At 44.8% G+C, this 20,372-nt stretch overlaps 1 protein-coding gene and 1 long non-coding RNA gene across 3 annotated transcripts in view; one reads left to right on the top strand and one right to left on the bottom strand.

Moving 5' to 3' along the window:
• Positions 1 to 2,647, bottom strand: part of LOC311438877 — a 13,228-nt gene extending 10,581 nt beyond the window's left edge. Inside the window, exon 1 of the long non-coding RNA XR_014694395.1 lies at positions 1,454 to 2,647. This is a non-coding gene — a long non-coding RNA (uncharacterized lncRNA). The remainder of the gene's footprint in view (positions 1 to 1,453) is intronic.
• The window catches only part of TEF (TEF transcription factor, PAR bZIP family member), a 22,421-nt gene extending 2,049 nt beyond the window's left edge, over positions 1 to 20,372 (top strand). The window contains exons 1-5 of one of the 2 annotated variants that reach the window (XM_084523779.1): positions 3,099 to 3,375; positions 8,495 to 8,818; positions 10,272 to 10,492; positions 11,048 to 11,259; positions 13,205 to 20,372. In XM_084523779.1, the coding sequence (XP_084379905.1) occupies positions 3,168 to 3,375; positions 8,495 to 8,818; positions 10,272 to 10,492; positions 11,048 to 11,259; positions 13,205 to 13,226 (987 nt within the window). In that variant the 5' untranslated portion in view covers positions 3,099 to 3,167 and the 3' untranslated portion in view covers positions 13,227 to 20,372. Of the gene's footprint in view, positions 1 to 3,098; positions 3,376 to 8,494; positions 8,819 to 10,271; positions 10,493 to 11,047; positions 11,260 to 13,204 lie in introns of those variants that run through there. The other variant, XM_084523780.1, reaches the window with a different exon arrangement.

Here is a 20,372-nt window from a genome sequence, read left to right as displayed (position 1 = left end):
CTCATTGTGACCGGTGTTGGGACCAGGGCATGATTTCAGGGCTCACTGGTGCCCAGGTGGAAAGCGGACCTGGCGGGGAGGAGGTGGTGATGGCCAAGGGAGGCTCACGTGGCGCAGAGCCTTGCTGTGGCTGAGCTGAAGTTTGGCTGCCTCTCGGGGACCTCTGGTCTCCACAGCCAAGTGGCTTGAATTAATCCAAGGGAGGAGCGCTGGCGAGATTGATCTGTCTGGCGAGCTGGCGTGGGGGCTGGGGGGATCAATGATTTGCAGAAGGAATGATTTAGTTTTAGCTGAATGTGGCTTGTTTGGCAGCTGAGGCTGCTGTTTTGTGGCAGCTTTCTTCCTCGGTTCCAGGACCACCCTGCCTCTTAGCATCACCTCCCGTAACCCTCGGCATTGTCCTTATGATGCCGCCTCCCTGCCGAGGCCGGTGTTCCCGTTGTGGCCCTCCTCCCGCAGAGCTGAGCGCTCACCTCCTGGGTCTCCGTACCTACACACCCCTCTTCTGGGCTTGCTGGCTCCCAGAAATGCGTTCTGCTATTCAAACCTCCCAGCGGGGCTTGCTGTACGCTTCCCTCCCCCCGCCTCATGCCTAGTGCTGGGCTGCTTCTTGCTTGCCTCCCTGCTGCATCAAAGCTGGGCTGTTCTGCATCATCTGTCCCAACCCCCCCCAAAAAGAAAACAAAAACAAAAACAGCAGCAACAGCCACGGCTGCTGCATTCCTCTCCTCACATTGTCCTCCTCTCTTCCTTCTCAGCTGCAGAGCACAATAAAAAGTGTAAAAAACCAGGCAGATCCCAACTCAAGAAGGTATTAGCTGATGGTGCAACGTCCACTTTGTGCTGGCAGTGACTCAAATCCCTAGTCCCAGCCTGAGGCAGCGAGGAAAAGCTCTTCGAGCAGCCTCCCTCCTTGCTGGCGGGGCAGATGGTGCCCGGGCAGGGTGCTGTGAGAGGAAACCCACAGGAATGCACCCCAGGAACTCCTGCCTTCAGGCCGAGCAGCTAACACTCTGCAGGCCAAACCCTCGCCAGGCAGAGTCACAAGGCAGGGGCGGTGTGGCGTGAACTCAGCGTTCAGCACCTACTGAGCCAGGTGGAAACGGGCTGGGGAAAGAACACGGTCGGTCTGAAGGGAAAAGCCCTGGAGGAAAGGCCGCTGAGTGTGGTAACAACCTCCATTCACATGGACATTACCCAGCAAAGCCGTTGCCATGTGCAAGGGGGATGCACACAGAGCCTGTTCCTTGAAGGAGCTCTGTAAAGCACTGAGGCACGGCCCCAACCACCCCCAGGGGCCTCCAGCATCAACAACAATGGAACAAAGCAAACAAGAGAGCTGCAGCTGAGTGGGGAGCCCACAGCCCGCCCTGCTCTGGCCAAGTCCCCTCACCCTGTTCCTAGAAGCTGCTCCCTCCCAGCCTGGCTAGGTCGCGTCCTCGTTACCACCTACCATTTAGCTGCTCGCTGGATAAAAGCTTCACTGCGAGCCCCTCGCCGAGCTGTGTGCGCTGCCTCTGCCATGTGTGGTCTGACATCTGCCTTTCATTGCCCCGTGTGAAGTGGCATCTCTCCCCCACGCATGTGCTCCTTCCTTCTGCCAGCTGAGCTTGGCAAGGCAGAAGGAGCCTGCTGAAGGCACGTGGCAGCCCCGGAGCACACCGGGCAGTGGAGCATGACCTGTTCTGCGTGCTGCTTGCAGCTGGATTTATCATCCAAACCCCCTTGCAACGATGCATTAACCTGTGCTGTTCCAGCCTCCTACATTGGCAAGGTGGCTCTTTCCAAGCAGCATGTGCCCAGGCATTGCGTCACCCATTCCCTGCCAAGGAGGCAGCAAATTCTGCCTCATCTACACAAATAGCATGGGCTCCTTGTCTGCCCAGGTTGGATGGAGGCATCCCCTGATCCTCGCTGCAAAAAGGTGACGGGGGAAGCACCTACCACATGCGACTTCCAAGCCGTTCCTTTCTCTGGGGCACACGAAGAGGAATTCAGTCCTGATTTTGTGGCTCAGCGACCAGTGGGGTTTATTAGCAAGGGGCAGATCACATTGTACCGTGCAACTGAAACAAAATGTCCCGAGTTATTTCTGGAGCCTTTGCCAGGGAGGTTTGCAGAGGGGCAGCTGAACCAAGCCAACATCGGAGCGTCTCGCGGGAGGAAGCGGGCCCCTTTCTGCCACCGCATGAGGGGCACGTCCCTGCCTTGGCATGCGTGGCCCCGCTGGGCTTTCAGAGGGAGGCTGCGCACCCTTTCCTCTGGCCTCACGCACCGCTCTGCAGCAGGCTTGCTGTGGCCAGCCCTGCTGCGGCAAGAGGCAGCGGCTGCCACCGGGAGAAGCCTTGCAGCTGCGGTGCCAGCCACTTCTGTCAGCTCGTTCCTTCTGCAGGAGCTCCTCTGCATCTGCCTGCGCTCTCGGGGCTGGACTTGGCCAAATTTACTGCGTGTGTGCAGCTTAAATCCCAGCGCGGCTGGGGGGGGGGGGCTGAACGCCCAGCGCTGAGGTGCTGAGGAGAACCGGCGGATCACGAGAGCTGGGAGCCCGCCCGGCCCCTCCTCGCCTCTCACCGCTATGTAGGGCAGCGGGAGATTAAACCCCGGCCGGGAGCAGCGGGGCGGCTGCCGTGACAGGGCCCCCGGAGCCGCTGAGGGGAGCGCTGAGGAGCCGCCGCCTCCCTCCCCTCAGCCCCCGGCCGTTAACGGTCGCCTCAGGGGGGACACGATCGCTTCTGCGCATGCGCCACCGACCCCGGCGCTCCCCGCCCACGCGCGCACCCCCCGCCCCGCTCCCCCCCCGCCCCGAGGAGCAGCTGGCGGTGACGCAGCGCCCCGGGAGGCGGTGCGAGGGGCGGGGACCCGCATGCAAATGAGCCGCGCGGAGCCTGCCCTCGCACGTGCCCCGGCGGGCGGGGGGCGCGTGCCCGCGCCGGCCTCGGAGGGGCGGGGTGGGCGGGGCCTGCCGCCGGGCGACCAATCCCGGCGGGGCGAGGCGGCGGCGCTCATGAATATTGAAGCCGGCGGGCGGCGCGCGTGCGCAGTGCGCGGCTCGCGCGCCGTCTCCGCTCCGGCTCGGCGCTCGTCGTCGGGGCCCGGGGAGCCGCCGCGCGCCGCGACCGTTGGCAGCCGTTGGCAGCCCGGCAGGCGCCCGCCGCCTCACGGGGAGTATGCCCGGCCGCGCCCCGCACCAGGAGGCGGCGGCGGCGGCTGCGGCGGCGGCGGCTGGGGGGGGAGCGGAGCCCACGGCAGCCGGGGGCAGCGCGGGGGCCGGCGGGCGGCAGGAGCAGCAGCAGCGGCAGCAGCGGGGCCTGCCCGGGGCCTTCCCGCTGGTGCTGAAGAAGCTGATGGAGAACCCGCCGCGGGACGCGCGCCTGGGTGAGCGCGCGGGGGCGGCGGGAGCGCGCGGCGCCCCCCTTCCCCTCCTCCTCCTCCTCCTCCTCCTCCTCCCCCTCCCGGTTCCCCCCCCCCCTTCCCTTCCCTTCCCGCCCCGCGCCTCAGGGGCGGGCCCCGCCGGTACCGGGGCGGCCGCCGTGGAAGTGCCGGCCGCGGGGCCCGGGGCTGCCCTGCGTGTCTCGGTGCCGTGTGGTTTCTCGCCCGGCAGCGGCGGGGCCTTTCCGAGCCTCGGTTCGGTCCCGAGGGGGGGTCGGGGCTGTCTCCGTGGCTGTCAGGCCCAGCGTGCTGGCGTCTCGTAAAAGTGAGGCCTTGCAGTGAGGAGCTTTAGGGCTGGCAGTAGTTTGGGGGAGCCTCAGCACATCACATCCAGCACAGACCCTAGCGCCAGCAAGGTTGGTGAGATCTTTCCTAGTCAGGATCCCAGCCAAGATCCATTGACTCTGTATGCCTAACATTACCCAGCACCATGTAAACGTGCTCATCTTCTGGCTCCATCAAATATTTTTCTAATTTCTGCCTAATATATACATATATATATAGTCAGCAGCTGGTAAAGGCTTGGCCCTGTTGCTATGGCATGGGATGCTGCAGTGCACAGAACCTTGAATCTACAATATTATGGGGGTGCCGAGGTTATTGGCTTCACCCAGTCCTTTTCAGAGGTGACAGCGCTAGCAGGAATATCTGAAGTTAGTGTCTGGAAGCTGTGGCGGTAGCTGGCTGGGACAGGGGGACTTGTCCAGCATCATGTCATCTAGCGTATGCAGGTGTAAAATGTTAACACAAGTTTCATGTCTTGCATTGTTTTGAAGTTAGAAACATCCGATACTTTTCCTTTTACCAGATGACCCCATTCCAGCTTGGGGAGGTGCACAGCGTGACTCTCTCAAGTTCGCTAGTGGGTCTGTTGCATTTTGATTACCCCTTTCCATTCACGCTGTGGTGAAGTTCAGACTTCACCATTCTTAAAACTTCTCTGTGGACTTCTTTAAGTCCAGCTTGTATTATAACATTTCACGCTTAAGACTCGTTGCCTTCTGGTTTTTTGATCTCTTGGTGCTTTTCTTGTTTGTGTATTTGCAAGACTTAGGGGGAGACACCTGTGTTAGCAGGAAGGCACTCTTAATTTTATAAGAGCCTTGTAAATAGAGCTGGGATTACTGACTTCAGAGGATCCTCCTTGTGTTTTTTGCTCCTTTGCAATACATTTTAAAGGCTTAATGATTTGCTTAAAAGCATTGTGTTTTCAGCAGGCTTTCTGAGAAAGGGCCCTGTGCCACTTACCTGACATGCCTGTTGACAAAATCCAATTTTTCTATATTATTTTGAGAGAAACGGTATCAACTAGCTGCAGTTGTGTCCATTTATAGTCTGCACAAGCTACCTATGGGTTTTCCAACTGCCTTGGGTAATTTGACTACCCAGTAAGCAAGCAGGCTTTCTAATCCTTCTGAGCAACAGAGGAGGGCATCCAGTTCCAAATGAATGCCATCGTCTTGAATACTCTGCCATGCACTGAGTATATCTGACAGTGCTTGCTGCAGATTGTTCTCATGTGTAGTGCACGAGTTAAATAAAAGTAGTAACAATAAAAACAAAAATCTGTGGGGTAAGGGAAGAAATTAATGCTCTGGAGCAGGAGTGTAGGTCTTTCCTGTTAATAACGAGCTGCTGCATGCTCTCCAGTCCAAAGGATGCCTTAATCACCAGTTGCCTGCTGCTGTGGCAGGAGTGCCTCAACAACCGTCACATAATGGGCATCAGGAATACGTGACCCTATAACCCAGCTTGTTGCACTGTCACAAGTGGGGCTGAAGGTCTATGGAAGCAGCAGCCTTACTCTGTACAGTGTTTGCAGGATAATTTGACGATATATTGTCAAGGAAGGGGAAGTTTGTCAAAAAAGCTTGTGTATTGTTTGTGGCTGGGTGGCACTTGATAGTAGTGGCCAAAACGCCATGCCTTTCCTTGAGGAAAATCGAGGATGTAGGAAAAAAAGCTCTTTGCAGGTTGCTGCTTTTGGCCAAAATACCAGCATTTCCAACCGTTCGCAACCTTCAGTTTTCGTTGCTGAAATGACTTCACATAAACTAGTAACCTCTCTTTTAACAGCAGACATATGGGCTAGTTAATAGGTCACGGTAGCAGAATGAGGGGGCTAAATTGGACATGAGCTACCAGCTGTAGAACTACAGTCCAGATTTACCAGGGTGACCTTGAATCACTGCAAATGGAGCCTCTTAGGATACTGCAGCTCTGCTGTCAGGTAATACCTGTTTACCCTATAAATATCTTCAGAGAATTAATGTTTCAGGTCCCTGCGCTGGGGCAGGTGGGGACTTCCCCCTCAAGATGCAAGAAGTTAATTAGTGTTTCATTAGATATTGTGTACCCAGCAGGATGGTGTGCAGCAGAAATAAAAATTAAATGAATTGAAAGAAAGCCAGTGGGAAAATGTTACTGTAAAAAAGATGATGTGACAGTTTTATCTTTTTGTGTGTTGTGTTTGAAATACATGGGCACTTGATACACCTGCTAACAGCTGCTATTTTAATTTTGTTTCAGATATTGCTGTTAGAAGTGAGGGGGGAGAGAGAGTCAGCACAACTAAACAAAGACAGCACTGGGGACCTGGTATTTGCCCAGTTCTCAATGTGTAGCAAAAGGGGGAAAAAAATGATGGTCTCATGTGAAGAAAGGATCTAATTTGGTGTGAGCTAGGGACAAGAGCAGGAGGAAGTTGGAAGGACCACAGGGGGTTTTTTCAGGGTACTGAAGTACAGCAGGATGATGGTGCACATCTAAAACGTGCTGAAAGATCTGAGAAGAGCCACACGTGCTAGAGGTATAGTCTATGGGCATCCATCTTCCGAAAAACACTTACCAGCTTTATGTTGTGTCTACTAATTACCAAAAGTTTCTTTTCTAATGCAATGCCTCAAACAGAGATGTTGCAAAACAAAAGCACTGCTGGCTTGTATTAAAACTTGCATAGTTTATAATGGAGTACTGTTGTTTTTAAGACTAAGCAGCGATTTTTTTTTTAGTTGACATTTTGACTCAACATTCACAAGTTGTTTATCACGTTGATTAAAAAATAAAGTGATTTACAAAGAAGTTACTGTCACTTGCATTTCTTTTGGTGATGCCCTTATTAGGATACTGTCCACAATCCCCAGTGCAAATCTCAGTTGTTTTGCTGGGCAGTATGCAAACCTTATGGAAATGCACAATCCCAGAATGAGAAGCTTGATGTAAAATGGCTATTGTGATCTGGTGGGGTGTGCTTCACTAGTAAGTGACATCATCTTTGTGCGTGAAGCAGAGCAGACACCATTTCCTTGCTAGCTTCAAGTAGAAGCTATTTAGAAGCATTTAGTTGATTTGGATTGTGACCGTTAACCTACACATTTGCTGTGCACAAGCAAAAGGTAGGAGAGTTAATAAAAAGAGGTTTATGGCAGGGATAGGCTTTGGGAGATAAAAGTTGGGAGGCAGCAGTGTGGAATTACAAGGGGGAAGACCCACAGCTGCAAGGACATGATGTTAACAGAGCTCAGATCCAGAAGCTGCTGGTCTGAATTTAACGTGCTCTTTAGGCACTTGCTGTTAGTCTCAAGCCTGTGGCTGGTAAGTATTTTCTCAGATGCTTTAGTTTAATTTATGAATCTTCTATTGTATAAAATGTTCAGAGTATGGTAGATTAAAATGATAATTTACTTTGTGTGGCAGTGCTGTTCTTTAAGCCATAAAAAGCTCTTTCAGTTTCAGTTCTATACCAGCTAAGGCAACAGCAGAGGGAATGCCAATTCCATCAGAACAGGTTTTATATAAATAGGATTTTCTGATTTAGAGCAGAGTTTCACCTCTCTCCCACCCCCGATAAAGTAGAATACTCCTTTGGTCTAGGCTGGCTGCAGTACACTGCCCTATTGCCAAAGGATTATGCGTTTTGTCAGGAAAACTGGAGATCCCAACTGGTCCGCTGTGCATCCCTGCAGCCCTTGATCCCTCAAACCGGATAGCTGTCCATTTCTGGGATAAGGCACCATTCCCAGCTGCTATGGGTGCAACTGGTGGCCACTCCTTCTGATGGCAGTGCTGGCTCGAGTAGTCCCAGCCCTGGCGCTGCTGCTGCAGTGCCTCCTTGCAGTGCTGGTAGAACTGCATGGCTACACGGAGAACTGGATCAGGAAAACGACTTGGATTTTTTTTTTTGCCAGCTTATTTTTGTCTCTTAAATTATGTAATTATTCTATAACTTGAGTTTTCTGCTTGGAGGCTGTCCCAGACGATTGTTAAGATTCAGTAGCTATGGGGAACGTAGAAACAGCCATTTTTCTGTGTTTTGTGCCCTGTAGCATAGTAAATGGAGAATTTCATCAGTCTTTTGTGGCTTGGGGGTGGGGTGTGGGAGTATGCCTTATTAGACATCTCCCCAAAGAGTAAAAATTGTGTGTACTCTGAGCTATCTATAGCGAACAGCATTTGGAGCTATTACTTTGTGTGGACATGCTGAGTCATTTGGGAAAGAAATGCATCTAAAATCCTGAACAATAGTGGTCCGGGTCTCTGCTGTGCTGTGGGCATTTGAACTAATTTTCAAATGTAATTTGAAAATCCATATTTTGCTCTTTTTTGTATCTAAATTATTCTTCTGCATCTTCTTTCTCTTGTGTATAGAATAAACTGTTCTGCTTCCTCGGAGTCCTCTTAATGGCTTCCACTGTAATCCTACTTACAGACATTCACTTCCCCATCTTCCAGGACAAGTCTGTTTCTAAAAACAAAAGCTATTTTGCAGTGACTAGTGAATAATAAGCTAGATGCAGCGTTATGTCACACTTGGGTAAGTTATCACAGCAATGATAATCGATCTGCAAGGCTACTCAAATATCTGTGGTCCAGCCATCGCAGGGAGCCAGAGCGCTGCATACTGAGCAGAAAGGAATGTTGCCTTTCAACATCTGCATTTTCAGATTATTTCTGCCTCGTGACCCACAGTTTACTGAATTTCCTTTCCTGGGATTTTTGTTTGACTCTTAAACCTTGGGTCTGTCCTGTGTTGCAGCTTGTACAGTGACCTACTTGTATCTTTCAGATAAAGAGAAGAAGATAAAGCTTGAGGAAGATGAGGCAGCAGCTGCCAGCACTATGGCAGTCTCGGCTTCCCTTATGCCGCCCATTTGGGACAAAACTATTCCTTATGATGGAGAGTCTTTCCACCTGGAGTACATGGATCTGGATGAGTTCCTCCTGGAGAACGGAATTCCTTCCAGCCCTACTCACCTGGATTTGAACCAGAATCCACTCTTGCCTGTGGCTGAGCTGGAAGGAAAGGAGTCTGCCAGTGCTTCCACTGGTTCTCCTGCATCATCCTCTTCCACTGCAGTTTACCAGCAATCTGAAGCAGCCTCCAGCACAGGTAGATGGAATAATGTGGGGCTTTGAGGGATTTTTGTTCTGCTATCAAAAGGTGCCTCTTTGGATTAAAGAGGAGATGTGCTAACCCATCGGTGTTAGCTGTAGCAAGTCAAGTAGCTCAAAACATGCTCAATTTAGAGCTCAGTCCGTGTGTCAATTCATGAAGATGCTGCCTCTCTTCTTCCTCAGTCTCCCTCCTGGAAAAGTGAATTAGTGTCTGTGATTCTGCAGTCTCATTCTCTTTTTGAAATCAGAAGAACTGGAATGCCAGCATAAGGAATTTACTTTTTTTAGTGTTGCTCATTTGGTGGGAAGCTGGGTCTGTGGTGAATGTAGTTGCTCAGGTTATGTTGTAACAGAGTTGAGAGTTTGTGACAGGTCATTTGTACTGCTTTGGCTTGGCCTGCTTGGGTAAACTTGTGCTAACAATGTATTTCAAATAACAATGCTTAGAAAAAATAACAAAGCAGTTCTTCTTTGCTAGCCTGTGAAACAGGAGAACTGACTTTTGGAAAAGGTTTGTTAATGATGCAGTTTGGTGTTCTGTGTTGCTTTGAAGAGGGAATGGAGAAACAAAACTATGTACTTAAATGGTACTAGGAAACTTCTACTTTTCATGAGCAGTATGGAGATCTTTCCTATTAAAGAATTTAACGGCTCAGTTTGCTCCAGACCTGGAGTTTAAACATCATAGCCTGTAAATGTGCACAGTGCTACTTCATGAGCAGGGTTTACAGAAAGCATTTTGCTGAGGGCCCCTTCTTCAGAACCTGTGAGAAGAGCAAACTGTGGTACTCCTTCAGTAAGGCGTAAGGTGTGGGTTTTTTCCAGGTGGTGTATGAAAAGACTTATTCATTGATCCGTACTTCAAATTGCACTGACAATTGCAGTTCACATTTACGAAGTTTGTAAGTGATATATAAATATGATAAAGTTCATATGAATGCTGTGTCAGGCAACTTGTTGGGGATGTTTCTGTTTCCATGCGGCAAGGAAATAGCATACTATGGCATTTTTAGCAAACCTACTTTTGTTTAGTCCTTTAGAAATGCAGTTATCTGACCTTTGAAGGTCCGAGGGACTGCAGGTTTCGGGCGAGCTTGTTTCCATGATGTTTTCTAAGGCACTAAACTCGGGCTGATACAAATTTCTTACTTAAAGCTTGCCACAGCAATGTTAATGTGTGCTGAAGTACACAAAGCATGCTGAGGAAATCTTAGATCTTGTCCCACATCTGTCTACTCATGTCTGTTAGTCTGGCAGATGTTCCTGGAGCTTATTCTTACGTGGACCGTGTAGCTTCTCTCTGTAAGAGAGCACCTGTTAGAGAAATACTGAGTAATAATACTACTAAATGCCACTACATACTAGCAAATAGTAGATGCCCAACTTGGTTTCTGAGTTAATTCTCTTCACCCTGCTGAACGTGTTGTAACTTCTCCTGTTTTTGCCAGAATCCCCACTGCAGAATGAGCGAAATACACCCAGCCCCATTGATCCTGACTGTGTAGAAGTTGAGGTGAATTTTAACCCTGACCCTGCTGATTTAGTGCTGTCCAGTGTGCCTGGTGGTGAGCTCTTCAATCCTCGCAAGCACAAGTTCACTGAAGAGGACCTGAAACCACAACCGATGATTAAAAAAGCAAAGAAGGTTTTTGTCCCAGATGAGCAAAAGGTAACAGATTTATTACTGCAGACTTCTCTAGGGCTTGATCAAAGTTTTTCACTCTTTGACATACAAAGGTAATGTGCTATACCTACCTGATTGGACAGAAGCATTGCCAAGAATAGAACTGGCAAGTCAGCTGCTGTTCTTGCTGTTTTGCTGGCTTAATATCGTGAGATAATTACTGGGCAGGAGCAACTTAAAGTGCTGTACACAGGAGTTAGAAGAACTATCAAGTCGCAAACTCATCAGCTGCACTTTTGAAGGCCAGTGTATGTATCTGACCAGCATTATGCGTGATCCAGCTGTAAGCAGCCCAGACAACAGGATATGCTTTGCATGGAAGCTCATTCCTGAATTGAAACTAAGTAAAGGGTGCGTTTCAGTTGGACAGCTCAGTAGCCAAGTCTTAATCTCCCTAGTTCTAAGAGTTAATTTTGTTTGTCTTAAAGCAAGACTTGTGTGGGGATGAAATCTTACATAAACTGATACGTAATGTCAGGTTTTATAACTGATATAAAATGTCAGGTTGGCATCTTTTTCCTTTTTTTATTTTTGTTACAGGATGAAAAATACTGGACAAGGCGAAAGAAGAACAATGTGGCAGCAAAGCGTTCCCGTGATGCTCGGCGATTAAAGGAGAATCAGATAACAATTCGTGCAGCCTTTCTTGAGAAAGAAAATACAGCCCTGAGGACGGAGGTTGCAGAGCTGCGCAAGGAAGTGGGGCGATGCAAGAACATTGTTTCTAAATACGAGACCAGATACGGACCCTTGTAAGCACACCCCTTTTCATTGTTAGGGCTCCTTGTTTTAGCCTCTTAGACTTCTCTGCTTTCTGTAGAGACTCAAATAAAGTTTTGGAGGCTTTGCCATTTTGCATATATACAAAAAAAAAAAAAATCTGTTGGCACAACTTGTTCAGGCCCTTTCCTGATCATGTTGCCCAAAATCTTAGTGTCCATAGTTACAACTTTTTTTTTTTTTTTTTAACACTGATAGAGCACTTTCTGATGTCGTACAAGAGAACAGATTCACCTGTCTGGAGGAATATATGTGGATCCCTCCTGACGGGACAGGGCTTTTGCTTTCTGTTCTGATCTCCTTTTTTTAAATGGAGAAAGAGCCTAAGGGATTCTGGTCCTTGCTTCTTTTTTTTTTTTCTTTTCTTTTTTAATCAAAAAAAAACCACCTCCTGCTCTTTTCTACCTGTGTGCCCCTCTCCCCAGTCAAATTGTAAAATATAATTTTAAGATACAAATAGATGTTGCTGGGCAGCATCATGAAATTGTTTCCTCTCCCATTTAGAGGCACTAGAAAGCACCTGTTGTGTAGAACTCCGTCCCTGTTGAAGAGGGATGGAGGAGTCTTTAGGACAGGGAAATATTTGATCTCTTGTGGAAATTGAGATATCTCTACCGTAATGAATGTGTTATGTAGACCAGAGTTAGTGCAGTGGTGATAAAATACTGCTCAAACCTCTTTGTAGGTTCTAATTCTTGATAAATTCCAGAAACCTAGGATAGAGAACAGTAGGGCATCTCTCACTTGACAGATATGGACAAAATAATTTGCTGTAGGTTTTAGGCTGTGTTCCTACATCACCCCTTCTTTTTCCCCTGAAGAGGGACTTCGTTCTTGAACTGCTGATGAAGCAGCATGTGCATCCTGGCTGAGGAGTAACAGAGATGATGCCATTTAGAAAAAGAGGTCTGGCTCATTGGTGTGAACCTTGAGGCCTATCTGTTAAGGAATTGCTAGTACCTTTTTAAATTAAAAAAGGGACTAAACTTGTCTTTTTCCAAAGCATAAGAAACAGAAACCAGCCACTGTTACTTTACTGCACCTTACCTGTTGTACAAAGGCTTTTGTTTTTTTGTTCTTTCGGTCCTTTGCCTCATGAATACACTATGGAACAAGCTACGCCCACTCTAAACAGGAACAATTTACCTCACTATCTCCTGTGTAGCAACATATCTGGACTCTCCATGCCTGCTGGTACTCTCTCCAGCATGCTTCTTGTTACAAAATTAGCATACAAGACTTGCCCTCTTGGAAGTAATCCATTCTCAGCACCAAGCGCTGCTTCAACAGTATGTGGTGTTAAAAGAAAAATATGTTGTGTGATGGTGGGACCTTCTCCATGACCTCCAACTGCAAGAACCAGAAGCCTTAAAAAGAAGTATTTGTCTAGAAGTCCTCTTAATAAGGAAAGCTATCTTAAGATTTAAGATAGTGGCTATGTCAGAACTTTTAGGCTATGCTTCCTGGGCTGATGCTTGCATTAGGGAGTAAACATGGGGTAGAAGATGTTGAGGGTAGTTTTCTAGTTCCCTTCTTGAAATCTGAAAAGAATACTAAGAAAAAAAAGAGGGTTGTTTTTTGGTTCTAAAGACTTTTTGCCTAGCTTGTCTTTTAAACGTAATGGGGAAATTGTTATGAATTTAGACCAATTGTGTGTTGACTTCTTTAAGAAGTGGAGAAGCAGGCTAATCCAGAACACTTAAAGTAAATGTATGCTTTGATCTGTCTCCCCCTCTGTTATGTTCTAATTTGACCAGAGTGGCTCTTCATGCAGCGTTGGTCTAATTTCTTTGAAACGTATGAAAAATTGTCACCCTTTCAGCAGGGGTTTTTCTTTCACAGGGTGGTGTGTGGTGGTGATGGTGGGAAGTATGTTATAAATAAATTGTCACACTTAACACTTTGCTTTGTTTAAAGTGACTTATCTGATTCCGAGTGATGCAACTTTAAAGACTTTTAAAAACAAAGAAACTAAAAAGCACACATGAATCGCCAGTCTTCAGAGTGAGCAGTGAAATCTATGAGGTGTCCCAACACAAACAACTGACGATGACCCTGCCTGCCTGCTTTCCTGCAAGTACCCCATCTGAACTACCCAGGGCTGGGCATGATGAAAAGTGCAAAGTCTCTTTAATTCTGTATATGGCTTTCTTATCTGTCTTTCTCACTGTAACTATGAACTACAACAATAAGCTAGCTTACTGGGGTTTTGTCAAGATGCTCAAAGTTCATGTCTCAAAGTCTGTTGACAGCCTATGTGAATAGTGACTCTGTTTTGGCACTTGAGTGGAAGAAAATAGAGAGTTTTAAATGGAAGTGTCTGTATATATTAAGAACTGCTATATTTTAAGACTTTTTTTTTTCCTCTGCAGTAGAGTAAGTTGTACCTAATACTGCAGCTCACTTCTGGTACAGCGTAGCATCTTGTGGAGTACTGTGAGTGCAGAATCAAAGACACCAAGAAAACAGCAGTCTGTGATGTGTAAGACTTCCAGTGCAGAAAAATACAGCAGATGTACTGAAACAATCCAGAAAGCACCCCAGTGTGCCATACAAAGAGGGGTAATTAACCTATATCTAATGACCTGTGTAACAGTAAAAACACTGCTGTAACCCGCCTTTCCCTTTTTTCAAGGCTCAATTTCTTTAATAGTCTCTTGCTAAAAGAAAATCTATTTCTCTGTAATGATTTAGCAATCACGGAAAAGGTGCTAGTCTGAGCTGCTGATCCCCATGTCTTTTGGCAGTCTGAGACTACCAAATGAGTATTAGCTCCAGCAAAACAGTGGCTATTAGCTGCCATGCTACAGTTTTCCGTCTCCTGACTACATGAGAACTGCGATGGTGAAAGAGTACTTCAACTGTTTGATAAATCCAAAACAGCCACTGATTTCACAGCGTTACAATGCCCAGCTGAAGTATCAGGGCCCTTGTGCTGGTGTACAGGAGCAGACGAAAGCTTGAGCAGCTGATGGGGATGTTTGCTGTGTGTAGAAGATGGAGAAAGTAGGTGGAGGTTCCTTTCTAAGAGCTTCATCAGCCTAACAACAACCTACATTTATATCTAGGAAGGTTAAGAGCAATAACTTTGCATTTCTGGGATGGTATGGGGCCCTGCTCGTAGCTAAGATGAAGCTTGTAAGATGGGAGTGAAAGTACAGTGTATTTATGCCTGGAGATCGATAAACAGAATACATCTCATGAAGAAGAATCCTAAAAGCTTTCAGAAGCACAAGTGCCCAAGTTACTGAGGCACAGCTAGTTACCAGCAAAGCTTGACACTATCGAATTGAACAAGTATTCTGAATTAGCATTTACCCAAGAGATTCCACCCTTCTTTTCAGAGCAGAAAGGCAACGAGAAAAAGATGGAAAACAGCAAATAATGTTGTGAACTTCATTTGAAAAAAAAAAAAAAATCAAAATCCAGAATTCATAACTAGTTTTTTGAAGGTATAACCTTTGTAAAAGGCATGTACGTTAAATGTACTTACTGACTTATTATTTTTAATGGACCATGTTCTGACGTCAAGAAAGTATTTTTAACTTTTTTGTTAGTTACAAAATTATATTAAGTGTACAGTCATAACATGCAATTCTAAAGTTCTGAGGTGATCTTTGAGTATCATCCTCAGACAGGTGAATAGTTAACTCCATGTTGCTGAAATGTCAGCATATATTACTACCTGTAGCAAATATTGCAAATTTGAACTGATACTTCTGGTAGTACTTTTTTTTGTTTTTTTTTTTATTTTGGTGGTAAAGGCCATGCCATGAATCTTTTTTAAAAATACTGACAGCATGTAAATATAGCAACTCTTTTTCCATTTATCACTTCTAAATTTTCAGTTGGCTTTGGCTATTCTTAAAAGTCATGCTTCCTGCTTAAATCAAAGTTAAGGTATATTGTAACTGGGCAAGGAGTTGCTAGTCCTTCAGTTGGGTCTTGCTGTCTTACTGCTTTAGGAACATCTTTTAAACACATATTGTATACGGGATTTGGCTTTGCAGTATATTATGCTATTTTAACAGCAAAATATTTGGTGAGAGTAGTATGTGCAATTCTATTGTTTTTTTCCTGTTGTATCAAAAGTTTATACAATGGAAACCACCAGTGGATGTTCATTAGATTTTTTTCTTTCTTTCACAGAAGACTGTTAGCAAATTATTGTACTTCCCTGTAGAACAGTACAAATCTGCACATTCTGTGATTGTCTCTACAAGTTGCAAAACTGGAAAATAACACTTCAGTGTGTGGTTTAACTCCTATAGTGGGAGATTTTTTTAAGAAGGATCTTCAATGGTAGATGAGAAGATAGTAACTACAAAAGGAGTGTAGGTATTTCCAGACAAATAATAATAATAATAATAATGTGCAGTGCTGATTTCCTTTCTCAGTTTTTGCAGTCTCAGGAAGTCAAGCTTACTGCTTCAGAGCATGCTGCTCCTTTCAGAATTATTATCTAATAATCATGTTTCTTTGACTAGGATGGCTATCCTGTTTGTAAGTGATAACTGGGATGCATTTCTCACAGTGATCGTAAGACCAATATTCTTTTAGCTCAGTTTGTGTTAAAAGATGCTGAATTGGCACCGTTAGTCTGAAGTTCTCTAACCTTGGGACGTGCTCTGTAGAGGCTGCAAGTGTGCCTGATGCCAGTGTACCCCATTCCATCCATCAAAGGGACCATCTCCAAGGGGAGGGAATAAAGGGAATGCACCTTTTGGCATCACTGCAGGGATTGCCATTAAAGGGAGCAGTTTTCACACGTGTACATTCATACCAAGCAGCCATTGCACAGCACTAGCTTTCAAAATTCATAAACCATTGATGAGATGTTGGCAATGTGTTGTCTTATTTTACAGAAGAAATTGACTATGAATAAGTGATGAATATACTTGATGCAGTATTGTTTTCATACATGGTCTTCTAATCTACACAGTTAGATTTCCTTGTAATAATGCATTTTTGTACTTAAAAATTCCCAAAGAGTTAAATCTTTCACCTGTTGCCACGATCTGCTCCTACTGAAGCTAGTAACAAAGATCTCGTTAACTCCTACTGGGGGGAAAAAAGAAGCTTTATTCCATTGTGGTGAACATGAAGTTGTAGCAAGCACTGGAGTTATGGATATCTTTGCTTTACTCTGGAGCATTCTGTGCTGGGATCAGATGGATGTACGTCAGATTGCAGGTGTAATGTTGGTAAACTGATCCTGTCACTTGTTCATTCATAGAGTTTTGGTGTTCAGACAATCTGAAATCTGTTTCCTCACTCCTGCGTGGACTGGGTGGAAAAAAAAATGTATTATAAGCTTGTGCTGGGAGAAGGAATGCTTGTTATTTTTTTAAGAACGTTGTGTGGCTTTTTGCAGGTTTTTTGGGTAACACTTTCTGTAATTCTGGACAATTTTCCACTTACCTGCTGTGCTTTTTGAAAGCCCAAGGTATCATAGCTGTAGAAATCACTTCCAGTGTTACCTGCAGGTTTGCTACTAATCTTACCAAATTTATTTCAAGTCACGAGGTATAGTGGAAGGCTAACAGCAACAGCTTTGGGAATACTGTAAAAAAAAAAAAAAAAAGCCTACTTATGTGTGTGGAGGGGAAATATATATATTTTTAAGACAGCAGAAATAGTGGACTATATATATTTTTTTAAGACAGTAGAAATAATGGACTTGCACAGAAGACAATATTGCTGCTTAGCCTTGCAAACCTCTTCAGCATAACATGGCTTTCTTCCTTGTGATCAGATGCCTTCATTTTTAGTGAGAGTGAAGGCATCTTGGACCTTTATAAAAACCCAGATAGGATTTTGTTCATCCTTACTGTTTCTGCTAATAAGCGCAAGATGAGAAATGCAAATCTTAATGCATAAATCTTTTTTTAGTAAATCGCATCTAAATCCATAAGCAGCAAAATAATTAATGCTAGTAATTAATGCCTTTGCATTACTACAAGATACTGGCCAGCTTTCTAGATTTTCAGGTAATTACTCTGACGTGTATATCTGCCACTGTAACACAGTGAAGATGGATAAACGTGCAACAAAAGACTAGGAAAAGGGTAGAAAGAATAAGCTTAACTAAGCTTCTGTGGAGATGCTAATATAATGCTAACTGAGAAATTATATTTTAATTTTTGATAATGCAGATTTGTCATACAGAATGTTATTTTTAGTTTGGTAGTATACTGTCCCCTAGTAAGTCCCTTTTGGAATGCAGACTTCTTAACACTGAAGCAGCCACAGGGGAAACGGAATCATTTGAGGAAGATACACATAGAGATAACCATAAGTATACCTGGCAAGTGCAGCAAAGAATGAAAGCAGGAAAATAAGAGTACTGCAAGATACTGACCTGAATCAGATTGCTAAAATGGAAGCCTTGCTGTTTACAGTTCTATAGCAATTTGGGTCCCCTGAGTTTAGCATCATAGAGGAGAGAAGTACTTGCTGAGGTTTTGGAATCTCCTTTTCTTGATCTCATTTCCACAGTTCAGAAGAAAGTGAAAGGAATATACAGATAGGGAGGAGAGTTACTGCAGAAAGGCATGAAAAAAATTGCTGTTGCTTGAGCGAAGTGTGCTGTTGCACTGGGACTTGAGCTGCCCATGTGAACTGATAGTGCTGTGTCATGAGGGAGTTGCTATCTGAGGCCCCAATATTTTAAGGCCTCAATTCTGGTATCAGTTCTGCATGGGATGAGCCCGATATCAGTAGAGAGCCATGTGGATTTCACAGGATCTGTTCTTGAACGTGAAGCTCTGCCCAGGCAGTCAGCAGCAGAATTGTGTCCTTAACACACTGTCAGTTGTAGTTATAAGGCTGTTCATATTAAATGTAAGTTGGGTGCCTGTTACATAGCCAAAACCCTTGTTACTTCATTTTCCCAACTAAGGCATGAGCAGAAGCCCTTTGCTGTACAACATCTGTAAAAAAAAAAAAAAAAAAAATGTACTTCACATACATCTAGTAAATTAAGGCATGTGATTTTGGTCTGTGGGTCTCAACAAACTTTGCTTGTGTACCTGCCTGAATGTTTCCTTAGATCTGCAGCTATGTCTCAGTGAGAAGGTATGCTGGGATTTGTTTTCCCGAGGGAGCACAAGAGCAGCTCTCATCTGTAACACTGCAGGTGGCTGCTTGCTACTGGCCAGGATCATGGAAGGATGCATCCTCTTGCACTTTTATGTGAAGTTGTCTAAAATATGGTGATTAACATGATTATTGAAATACTGTATTTTGTATAACTTAGAACATGTAAATACACTTTTAAAACTGATCTGTTCTATGAAGTAATAAATAAGTGCTTCCATTGTAATACCTGAATATTGTTAATGCTTCATGTAGCTTGATTTGGGATTACTTTTTTTTCCTAGAGAACTACAGAAATCAAAACCAAGATTGATGTTGTGGAATTCTAGTCTAGTTGTGATTCTTTCTATCGAGAAAAACATGTTTTAAAAAATGAGCTACTTAAGCAGAGAAACTGAGAATTTGAGGGAACTGATTCTCGTCCAGTCTTTCTTTAATGGTAGTCACTGATGACACTGATAACTATTCTTCCCACCCCATTAGCTGACCAATTAATTTTGTTGTTTGTGAGTAGCGTTTGGAAAGTGGCAATATTAAGTGACTCATAACACTTAGTGATTGAGGAAAAGTAAAGTGTTTTTTTTTAAAGTATTTTCTCTTTTGGCTTAAACAGCTGTCTCCATCCTTCAGACTGCAGCAAGTTGCAGTGAAACAGTGAGAGTGACTGTTACTGGAGCTCATTTGTAGCCTAGATGGTCTACATCTTACATACATTAGTTGTATTATGTGCACAGCTGACACAGGTATCCTGTCTTGGTTTGGAGAGAGAAAGTGATTAATGACCTGAGGTTTTGCTGAGTGCATGTTCACTGGGTGCTGCACAGCTGGAACTTTCATCAGCTTTCATGACCTGTTCTATCTTGTGTTAAAAGAAAAAAACAACAGTGGAGTGAGAATCATGAGCAGTCTGCTAGGAAGTATGAACGCTTGGTTGTGGAGGAGGTGGCGAGGAGACTGGTCTGATGGCCTTGAGCTAGGAGATCAGCCTGTGGTAACGCCTTCTCCAGCTGTAACATAACTTCTTTGTCTCTAATGCTGCACTGGAGCAGTCTCCTATCTGGTGTCAGCTGCTTCTGCAGCATTCCATAAATGACAAAGCTACAGCACCTTTTGTAGTGGGCAGAGATGATGACATCTTCCTTCCCCCCACCCACCCATGTTTCTAGGCTATAAAATAGCTAAACGTATATGCAGGTTATTCAGAAAATTCTGTTCCTGTAAAGCTTTTTCAGAGGCATTCAGTTTTGAACTCAATAGTCTGAGGGAACTCCTACCTGCTAGATTTGGCCTGAAATTCTGTTTCCTCTTGGATAGAAATACTGCATTTGGCTTCGGACGTGACACTGATCTGTCCCAGTCATTCAGTGGGATGATAAATGTGCACAGTATTTATATAAAGATAATAAATCTAATCTTAATTTTACTGCGTGTTAAGTTGCTTAATCTCTTGGGTATTTACTCCTTGAGGTTGTCTAAATAATTCCTACAAATGTAGCTGCTCTTCAAAGCAGTCCATAAAGTGCATTTGAGATCATTCTGACTGAAAGATTCTATAGGAATGAAAGAGATAATAAAGATTGTGTAGTGGCTGGGTAAAACTGTATTGCCGTAAGTGATTTTAATTTATATATGAATCTCTTGTCCCAAACTGCTTATTTTGTACATAAACCTACGCACTCCTGGCAGCTGATAGGTGAAAATAAAGGTGCTTAAACAGCAGTCTAATGAGGAAAGGGCATTTCACTGTTGCAGAGTTGATATTATTTTATATTTCCATTTATTACACTTTTTTAAATGTATAAACCACAGATTTGAATTCTCAAAGTCTTCAGCTTGGATTTTGTGAGTAGTTTAAATCCTCTCACCTCTCTGCTCATAACTGGTTTTTAAGAAAAAGAAAAGCTTTTGTTTAAAATTGTAAAATTTTGACTGTATTAAATTCTGTTAGTACCCTTCCTTTTTAAGAAATAAAATGTATATTCCACTA

This window comes from Aythya ferina (genome assembly GCF_964211825.1).
Source record: "Aythya ferina genome assembly, chromosome: 1".
NCBI classification, from domain to species: domain Eukaryota; kingdom Metazoa; phylum Chordata; class Aves; order Anseriformes; family Anatidae; genus Aythya; species Aythya ferina.
Note: the sequence above shows the minus strand (reverse complement) of the source record. Positions and strands in the feature narration are given on the sequence as shown.